Here is an 11,463-nt window from a genome sequence, read left to right as displayed (position 1 = left end):
CATTTTTGAATGCATAAGAAACAATTCCTACTTTAAAAGGCTTTGAATAGTATCAATACTGTAATACCACATGCATTAAGACATGTCACTAGTTAAGTTTGCATTATCTATGTTAAAAATAAATATTATGTAATTGTTATGTTTGCAGAAAACTATCTTTTTATGGTATCACAAATTCACATTTTCTGAATTGTTTTTCCTTGAACCCTTCCATCAGGCTCTTATATATTATTGATATAAAAACGTTAATTATTTTACTTAAGCGAGGATACTCTCGAGTGCTTGATTGCATATATATCCAAAAACTATAAAGACAATGGAAGTAGTTGCGGTTACGTAAACTTTTCAAGAGAATGAAAATTTCTATTGTCAATAACTTTAGGGCAAGAATTTTCAAACATCACTATGAATACACCATAATGAATGAATTTTTTACCACTTCTATCTTTTGCGTACCTTTAAAAGCTGTTTAATCAATTGTAACTAGTTTCCAATAATCAACTTGTTCTCCATTTACCGACTTGCATGTCCAACCATTTGTCATGATTTATCTTCTAGTTTATCATTAATTATAACAGACACTAACCAGTTTTAAACAACTTTATAACAAATTAATATATATATCCAATATCATATGTCCGGAACATTTAATGTACGGTAATAAACTCCTTAATTAATGGATTATAATATTATTTTCATGTGAATTAAAGACTTAAAAATATCTTCCACATTTCTTTGGGGAGTTTTGAATATGAATTCATAATTATGCAAGGTAGAGAAGTACATTTTTTCAATAATAAGCATAATAGTTAAGTTCCTAACATGCATAAAGTTTTCTTCACAAGATTATTGGGTCTTGACATTTGGACAACATATGATTTTCTTATGTACGTCAAATAAACTAAATTTAAAAATGTAGTAAAGATATTTACTTCAAAAGATATTTAGGGTTTCCATCTTCTCATACAATTCTGGACCACTTAAACAAAAATATTTTTATTTTATAAAAGAACTTTAGCAAAAACCAATTTAGTGTTCTTCAATTAGTGAGATGGAGATTTGAAAGTGTGTAAAAAGAAGTATAGAAAATATGTTAATAAGCTTAATTATTAATTAGGTAAAGATGGGAGAGACGGAAAGTCAAGGGTGAGAGTAATTATTGAAAGTCAAATGGGAATTGGGCCATGAAAATTTAAATTTTGTGATCTATAAAATAAATAAATTTTTTCTTAAAAAAATTAGGTTAAAAAATGCATGAAATACAATTAATTATATAATTAATATGTATATATAATATAAATGAGATATAAATTATTAATATATTATATATTATATATTATAATAAAAAATAAAAAGGAAATAAAAAAAAGTTATATATTATATAATATATATTTAATATAAAAAGAAAAAAAAATAATATAATATATAATTAATAATATTATTATATTTGAAAAATTAGTGATTCATACCTATGCAATACATTGAGATTATTATGGATTAGTATATTTAAAAGCAAGGTTTTGAAAACCGTTCCGTTCATCAACCCGGTTTTTTGGGCGAACTTCGGTCCGACCGGTTCAACCGGTTGAACCACTGGTTGGACCGGTTTAATTTTTGTAGGGTGAAACCAATAAATAAATAAATAAATAAAAAAGATTATTTAAAAGTAATAAATAAACAAAATCATATACCTTTATTTTTAATTTAACTATGATTAATTTTTAACCTAACTATGGTTAAAAAAATTTAACCTAACTATGATTAATTTTTAACCTTAAATTTATTTTCTCTTTCCAACTATCATTTCTCCAAAAGTATTGTCTTATCTCTCCTCGAAGCAAGTATCATCTTCTTCAAGTATCATCTTATCTTCTTCTGATCTTCTTCTTCTGATCTTCTTCCAGTCGAAGGTAAAAGGAAGGCTCAATATTCATGTTTTTTATTTTACTTCTTAGCTGAACAGATCTAATCAAAGACAAAGGGAAGGAGGACACGGAGGAAGGAGATCAATCTTGAACAGATATGATAAGAGAAAATTTTGGTGTTTGGAGAGAGAAAACCTTTCCAACCGGAAATTTTGGTATCTCTTTTCCGTCCAAACCGTCCGGTTCTACCGGATTTTGACAGGTTCGTAAGGTTCACGTATTAAAGCCAGTAACCGGTACGGTTAATCACTCGTTTCACGGTCGGACCGGTTGGACCGGCGGTCGGACCGGTTGGACCGGCGGTCGGACCGGTTGGACCGGCGGTCGGACCGGTGGGACCGGCGGTCCGACCTCGTATTTTAAAACCTTGTTTAAAAGGGCAAATTACCTGGGTGGCCCTCAAATTATCTCAATCGTTCACTTTTGGCCCTAAAATTAATTTTTGAAACAAATCGCCCCTTCAACTTTTATAAAGGTCACCAGTGGCCCTTCCGTCAACTTTTTAGTTAAACCTAACGGTTTAAGTTTAAAATATTATTTTTTTATATATTATCTTTAATCTTATATTTTATATTTATATATATAAAAATATAAAATATAAGATTAAAGATAATATATAAAAAAATAATATTTTAAACTTAAACCGTTAGGTTTAACTAAAAAGTTGACGGAAGGGCCACTAGTGACCTTTATAAAAGTTGAAGGGGCGATTTGTTTCAAAAATTATTTTGAGTGCCAAAAGTGAGCGATCGAGATAGTTCGAGGACCGCCCAGGTAATTTGCTCTATTTAAAATGATTAGTTCATATGAAAAGCTCAATAAAGAAGGTGGTTTCTTTGAAAATAATCTAATTCACATTAAATGATGTTACATCTAAAACATTAATTTATATATAATAAAAAATAACATTTAAAAAAATCAAATTAACTAATTAAAGTTCTAGATATTACATAATATAAATTTACAAAGATATTAAAATTATATGGTAATCGATCCACCCATCCGCAAGGTAACTCCAAAGAAAAACTTATTGAATTCAATAACAATGACCGGTAGATCAAATTTTAAGTGGTGTTAGAAGAATGCTTATGAGCAACTGTAAATTATCTTTTCTCCGGAGTTTGTGACTAAAACCGAATTTTTTTTACTAAACAATAACTGATCATTTACAAATATAATAAAAAACGAGAAACTCATAAAATTATTTTTTAAAACAATACTCGTAAAAGGGCATACATATAAATGAATAAATTCCAAAAACTCACAATCGAAAAATAGAAAATAATTTCAGATCTGACATCATCATCTCATTTGTTAAAAAAAATAAAGATGAATATGGACTCGAGAAATGGTCACCAACATCGTTGAAGAGTAGGTAAAACATATATACTACCCACCAATGATTTGAATTATTATTTAGATTACAAAAATTCAAAGGTAACAAATTCAATCTGGCAAAATAGATTTCCGAATAAAACATAATAACAATTCAAATTTCTCAAATTTGTGTAGTAAAATAAAAATCAAGACATTCTCTCCTACTAAAAAACCATTGGAGAACATGACATGAATAAGATGTCTTTTTAACCTCTCAAAGAAATAAAATTGAAAATACAAATTATATATATAAATGTCTAATAATTATTTATTAATAACTTATGATATCTTAAAAGATGACTTAATATATATATCATATTTATTATAAAAACATATATATTGAATTTATTTTTAATTTTTTAATTAAATAAAATGTATATTAAATAAAAATTAAAAACATATCTAACCTCATAATTTAAATTATTTTCTCCTTTTTATAAATAAAAGTATATGTAATAAAAGAAAATTGTAAAATCAAGCCACGTATCAAGCTTGTTGTGTTGTTGTCATAAAATATATAACACGTGTAAGAAATGTATATATATGAATCACTTACCTTATCTCTATACATTGAAGAGGTGCGAAGAAAGCCAAAAATTCACGGTTCTAATTAACAAATCATATTTTATATTTAATATGAACCATCTTTTTTGCAATACATTAAAAATATATATACTTCACTTTTATTTCCCTTTCATCTCTTCCAATTTTCTTCATTATTCCTGGAAAATATATATATAATAGATTGTGAAGAATTTCCAGTTACTTATTAGAGCATCCCCATCGGTAGGTACAAATCTGATGTGGACAAAATTTGTACTGGGTACACTAATGAGGAAATGAGTACAAATCAGGAGAGAGAAAATTGAGTAGCAAAGTTTTGTTACTGGGTACAAATGAGAAAAAGTCAAAAAAAAGTGGTCCCCACCCCAACTTTTTTATAAAAAAAACAAACATTTAAAAATTTTAAAAAATAAACCGTTTTATTTAATTTTTTATTTAACAAAATATGATTTAATAGTCTATTTTTTTCAAGTATTATTGTGATGATAATTTCCTAAATTATTTTTAAAAATTATTGATTTTTTTTTTAATTTTTTAATATAATTTATAAATATTAGTTTTATTAATTTAAACAAATTAATATAATAAAAAATAAAACAAGATTACTTGAATTATTGAATTAAAAAATATTGTATGAATTAGATGATGTGGATGGTGGGACCACAATTGTACTTGAGATGGTTGGAGAATAGAGGTATAAATTGAGAGGTATAATTTATTTGTGATGTGGTTGCTGATGTGGCACATATTTGTACCTATGTATAAAAGGATGAGATTCTCTTAGACATTAATTTTTTACACTTTATAATTATAAAATTATTTCGAATCAATGTTTGATTTATAAAAAAAATTATACACAGACGAGATTAAAATAAATAATTAATTTAAAAATATTATTATATTAATTAAATTCAAAATTAATTAAATTTTAAACTATTTTAAAATAAACATAATAAAAGAGTAAAATAAAATAAATGAACTAGAGAACATAATAAGCTCTATATTCAATAGATTGCTTAATTTATCTCTCGGTTTTTATCTCGAGTTAGCATTTTCACATACTTATATATCCACAATGCACTGCTCTATCGTTGTATAGTTGACTTTTTTAGTCGTTCCTCTCGCTTAACCGAATCTTAGAGAAAGGAGAGGGGAATACTTCAAGCTCTATGTGTAACGTGTCATGGATCTAGGTCCGTGGGGACTTGTCTTTACTTCTTAACGCGTTCATGTGGTTTTGAAGGAATTAATAGTGGAAGGATTGATACGAATTTTGCGAGATGTCGTGGATCTAAATTGCGCGTGCATTCGTTGACGGAGGATAGAAGGATTTCCATGAAGAGTCGTGAATTTTGAGTTGAATGGTATTTGTGCTTCCGTAGAAGAGTAGTAGAAAAGACTTTACAATAAATCATGAATCCGACGTTTGTGTGTTCGTCGGCAAGAGTATAAAGAATTCTACGAGAATCGTGCATTTTGAGTTAAGTGAAGCGCATTCATTCGTTGAGGGATAGAGGAAATTCCATAAAGAGTCCGAAATTCTAAGATAAGTGAAGTTTGTTTGCTTGTCAAAGAAGAATAGAAAGAACATCACGAATGTTGGTTCTGATTATCGGATATTCTAAAAACAATTATGAAGAAAGGAAACATTAAAAAAACTAGGAAGGACAATATTATTTGTTAAAGAGGAAACATTTTGAAAGTCTTAAGTGTTGTATATTAACATTTACGAACAACTCTTATAAATGAGTAAATTAGCATAGAAACTCTAAATTACTTATACATAAATGCCCAATCCCATTAATAATTAAATAAGCCATAATTGCATAAAAGACAATAAAAGCTAACAACTTTCAATTTACTGACAATCAATGCTTAAACTCACAATCTCCTCTATAAACTTGATTTAATTCGAGATTCTTCACACCGAGCAACTCTCGTAGAATTTGACTTTTGCTAGCGACTTGGTGAGAATGTCTGCACATTGCTCTCTAGTGCTTACGAACTCTACGACGATCTATCGGTTCTCGACACATTCACGGATGAAATGGAACCGAGTGTCGATGTATTTTCCTGTGTCCATGAAACATCGGGTTCTTTATTAATGTTATTGCGGACTTGTTGTCGACATAGAGGGTTATTGACCTCGACTCGCATCCGAGCACCTCACTCAACAAATTTCTCAATCAAAGTCTTTGACACGACACTGTAGTAGCTGGCATAAACTCCGCCTCACATGAAGATAAATCAACAGTTCGCTACTTCTGAAATTTCTAGGTGATTAGATTCCTGTTGAGATAAAACACAATCACTTTGGTGTTTTTTCTGTCGTCTGTGTCACTTGTTAGGTCGCTGTCAGTAAAACCAACAAGTTCTTTAGCTTCTTAATTGAATCACATAGTTTATCGTTCCTTTCACGTAACGAAGAATGTGTTTTACTACCTGTTGGTGTAAAGTGGTAGGCTGCTCCATGTATCGACTCACTATGTCAACTACATAAGAGATATCGGGTCGAGTGTGCGTCAAGTACCTGAGACACACGATGATACAACTATACTCCTTCAGATCTACTAAGCTTCCTTTCACATCCTTTCTGAGCTGCAACTTTGCTTCTAACAAATACTTTCTTGAGTTGCAATCCTCATTGTAAATTATTTCAACACCTTCTTCGCATAAGTTGTCTACTTCACCTCGATGATATCTTTCATCTAGTCCACCTCGATACTAAGGTGGTACGAGAGTAGCCCGAGATCACTCATCTCGAACTCCTTCATCGTCTATTTTTTGAACTCATCAACGCCCTTGATCCTTGATCCTGTCACGATCAAGTCGTTGACATATATGCTAACAATGAGTACTTCTTCTCCATGGTTTCTTTTGTACAAAGCTTGATCTTGATAACATTTCATGAATATTAGACTCACCATTCTCTTTTTGAGTCAAGTGTTTCACGTCCTTTGTGCTTGACATAGTCCGTAGAGAGCCTTGTATAACTTGTACACCTTATGCTCTTTATTTTTCATGATGAAGCCTTCAGGTTGAGCAATGTTTGATAATGTTGCCTTTTTGTTTATTTTCAACTTGAAAACATACTTTAACCTGATGGTCTTGTGACCGAGTGGTAAGTCGGTGAGCTCTCATGTCTTGTTCCTTCTTATGGACTCGAGCTCTTTCTTCATGGCCTCATACCACGGCTCTTCGACTGCCGCCTTGCGATATGTTGTTGGCCTATCTGTGGTGAGCAACAACATTCATCACGATCCATCTTTACCAATGGTGTCTCCGAATAGACATTTCGTAAGACTCCGAATTCCATGAAATTTTGTACGAGCTCGTTGTTGTCGTTGCACCACTCCCACTTTTTCTCCTCCTCAAACACGACATCTCTACACACACAGATTTTCCAGCAAGCTGGATTAGAAAACCTATGCGCCTTGCTTCCTTTTTCGAACTTCACATTTTTGGTGACTTTCTTGTCGAGCTCATTAAGCTTCTCTCATTGACCCGTCATATGGTTGCTTGCTCCGTTATCAAGGTACCACACATTAGTGTGATTATACTCATCGCCACTTGCAGTGAGTTTCTCCATGACTTTCTCTTTATTTAGAAACACTACTTTAGTTCCTCTTTGGATGATTATTGCACGAACTCTTCGAGGTTTATCTCCTCCTCTCTAGGCAAAACATTTGTCACTCCTCCAACAAACATTAATGTTGGCTCCTCGTCATAAAATCTAGTGAAGTTTTCCTCATCGTCGAACCTTTTGTTGGGGGCACTCGGACGCGTATTCCCCGTACTTTTGACAAGTGTAACCCTTCATTGTGATCTTGTCTTTGTGGGGCTTGCTATTTTCTTGTCGATGTGAGCTTTCTACATGACCTCTCCCTTGACCTAGCCCTTTTCCACGACCTGGGTTATCTTCACCATTGTCGTTGCGACTCGACGGTCCATAGAAAAAATTGGATTCTCTGTTTTTCTTCATTTGTGACATTCATTCATCATGCATGAGCAATAAGTGCTCCTCCTCTTGGTCTTCATAGCCGCGAAGTCTTTCCTTGTGAACTTTGAGACGAACGACGATCTCCTCGACGATAATATTCTTGAGGTCACCAAATTGTTCGATCGTGGTAATGAGCTGCATATATGTTTGTGGTACGACTCTAAGGAACTTCTTGACGATGGAGATCTCCTCCACCTTCTCTCCCAACGAGAGAATACCAGTCCACTAACTCCCCATTATTCATGTGAATTGCTTTGAAGTGTGTCTTCAAGGTTTGCACTTTTACCTCATTGACTATCTCCACTCCAAAATGCATCATCTTTAGTGTTTTCCACGCTTGCTTGGAAGAATTCTTCTCGACCAACATGAGAAGGACGTCTTCGGGGAGCGCTTGATAGATATCGGCAAAAGTCATTATATCTTTTCGTTCGTCGACCTTGTCGAGCATCACGCATTCCAACACTCATTGTGCTTGTAAGTTTACCCGCATCTTTAACGCACACATCGAGTAGTTACTATTCATGAGTAATAGATATGAGAGTGTCACGTTCCCTTCACGAAATCATATCATGGTGGAGATGTCAAAGATATCACATGATTTTTATCCTAATTATGAATTCTAAAAGTATATATATATATATTTATATTGTAAACGATATGAAGAATTGAGACTAAAATTTAAAACAAGGAGAGAGTTAGAGTTTATAATTCCTATTTTATTTTATGGGTAAGGTTTACAAATTTAATATATTGAACTTTTTTTAAGTACATGGTTATTTTTGCCTCCAAATATTAATAAACCACAAGTGTCAAACTCTATTTTGAATTTGTATTAATTTTGTATAAGAAGATGATGAATAATAGCATTAGGGAATAAGTATATATTTTTAATCACATAATATGTTTAAAAAATATTAAATTTCAAACAAGTATCGTTATATTAAAATGTGATTGATTATTTAAAAGAGATCATCAACGGTCTTTGCAACCCAACAAATTTACATAAAATGTGTATATTTTGAAAATGTTATTTCATATAGAATATATATGGTTTGGAATGATAAATACCATAAAATAAAATTTTAATTTATAAAAGTGAAAAAGAAAAAAAATATTTTTATAATATATATTTTATTATTATTAACTTTTTTAATTATAAATTTATACAACTTTTAAAATATATACTAAGAAGTATAAGCTATTTATAATTAATAATACATATATGTATTATTTATAATTAATAATACATATAACTATTTTTAAATTCTGTATTTAAGGTTTCTTTTATTTTAAAAACAATATAACATGTTTAACCTATATAATAATTGTCAATATAATATATATATATATATATATGAAATATATATTACTTAAATTAAATTATATATATTGAACATGTCTAATATACACACTTATATTATATATTTCATTAGAAAAGTTAATTATAATAAAAGAATATTAAATATAAAATTATAAATATATATTTAAAAACATATCACTTTATAATTTTAAAATCTAAATTATATAAATATAAAATAATATATATTCTTAATTTAACTATTATATATGCCACGTTATCATCATCTTTTGTTTTGTTCAATTATTATTATAGGGCACGGACAAACATATAAGAGCTTGTTTGATTTTGTGTTCTTAAAGATTTTTTATTTTTATTTTTATTTTTAAATAATAAAAAATAATAGTTTATTTGAGAATTTTATGATAATTTTTAAATTTAAAATTTTATAAGAATAAAGTAAAAATATTGTAATTAATAATATTATTATTGATAAATGTTTTAGAAAAAAAATCACCACCAAAACTCATTAATATTTTCTTTTTTTTATCAAAAGAGTTCTTAGCCGTTCTAATGCAGCAATGATACTTTATTGCTTGTCAGAAGCGGTCCTTTAGCAATTGAATAGCTATCTTATGTAAATTGTATTTTTCTTCATTATTATGTGAGACATTAAAATAATATATTTCTTTATCTTCTCTTCTAAGAAATAGCCCTATTTCATGTACAGTTTCAATCCACAATCCTCATTTTCTCATATTCTTTGATCTAAAGTTGAAAACGAAGTGATGGAATATAACCGGGGCGATGAAACTGGAGATGAGGATAGAGTGAAGATGGAATGGGAAGTAGGTCTTCCCACTCAAGATGAGCTAATACCTGTAACTCATTGCTTGATTTCTCCTGAGTTGGCGTATGCTTTCGGCATAGTGCTAGAGCCCTGCATCAAGCAAGCGTCGCAAGATACCTTGGCGAGTCTCGGGTCACCGTCACAGTCGCAACCACTATCGAGGTCGAATAATTTCGATTCCATGCTTCTCGAGGATCAAAGGACAAAGAATTGCGTAGTTGTGGGAGGAGATGACGACATGGATTTTTCAAGGGAGGATGGTTCAGTGTCGAGCAAGCGGAGGAAGTTGCAGAGTATCGATGTTTACACAGAAGAATCAGACTTGTCATTGGATCTGAACCGGGCGCGACTAGTTTGGACGCAACAGATTCACAAGAGATTCATCGATGTTGTGGCTCATTTAGGTATAAAAGACGCAGTTCCAAAGACTATTTTAAAGTTGATGAACGTGGAAGGTTTAACTCGCGAGGATGTCTCCATTCATCTTCAAAAGTATCGATTGTATTTGGACAGGATGGAGATACTTTCCGACAAGATGAAAGGGTTGTCCACTGATGGATCTTCTTCTTCAGATCATTTGTCTGACTTAGTGCCATAGGAGGAGTCCAGTGGACGAGTGAAAATGAATATTACAAATCCACAACGAATGATGTCAATGACTAGGTTATGCTTAATTAGGACATGATACTTACAAAGGGCTTGAATAGAAATCTGAATAGGGTACCTTCAAAGGGTTTGAATAGTATCAATACTGTAATACCGCATTAAGACAGTTCACTCGTTAAGTCTGCATTAGCTATGTTATAATGTATATAAATAAATATGATGTAATTGTTAAGTTTGCATTATCTATGAATATATAAATGTTATGTAATTTAGTACTTTATATATGCTATGAGATTCTGTTGTGGTTTATTATTTTGTTTAATGATAATTGGTGATGATTTTGTGAAATATTATATTTTTAGGTAAAGAATTAAAAGGTATTAATTTATAATAATAATATATATAATTATATTAAATATTTTAGTATTTTATTTTATGAATTGAGTGATTAATTGATTAGAAAATAAATGAAATAATGTTTAATTATAATTATATTATAAAATAAATATTATTTATAATTAGTGATTATTACTGGTATGGTATATGATTCATTATTAAATTATAATGGAAGAAATATGTTTTTCTATGGTATCACAAGTTCTTTGTTTTATTTATTTATGTAGGTTATAATTAGTGATTAGAACTAGTATTGTATTCATTAAATCATAATGGAAGAAATATGTTTTGATATGGTATCACAAGTTCTTTGTTATTTATTTATTTATTATTTGTCGCAATTGAATGTGCGTTTCGCCTCCAAATTCATTACATCGTGCTCTTATTAGTGAATAATAAAACGTTAATTATTCCACTTAGCCGACTTGCTTAAGATAACCGATAAATA

General features: G+C 30.3%; 1 protein-coding gene across 1 annotated transcript; it reads left to right on the top strand.

Annotated features, from left to right (window-relative positions):
- Positions 1–9,951: 9,951 nt before the first annotated feature.
- LOC124935287 (transcription factor LUX-like) lies at positions 9,952–10,611 on the top strand. Its single transcript, XM_047475731.1, has one exon. The coding sequence runs from the start codon at positions 9,952–9,954 to the stop codon at positions 10,609–10,611; it is 660 nt and encodes a 219-aa protein (XP_047331687.1).
- Positions 10,612–11,463: the final 852 nt, after the last annotated feature.

The sequence above is a fragment of the Impatiens glandulifera genome, chromosome 4 (assembly GCF_907164915.1).
Source record: "Impatiens glandulifera chromosome 4, dImpGla2.1, whole genome shotgun sequence".
NCBI lineage: Eukaryota > Viridiplantae > Streptophyta > Magnoliopsida > Ericales > Balsaminaceae > Impatiens > Impatiens glandulifera.
This window is presented reverse-complemented; position numbering and strand designations above follow the sequence as displayed.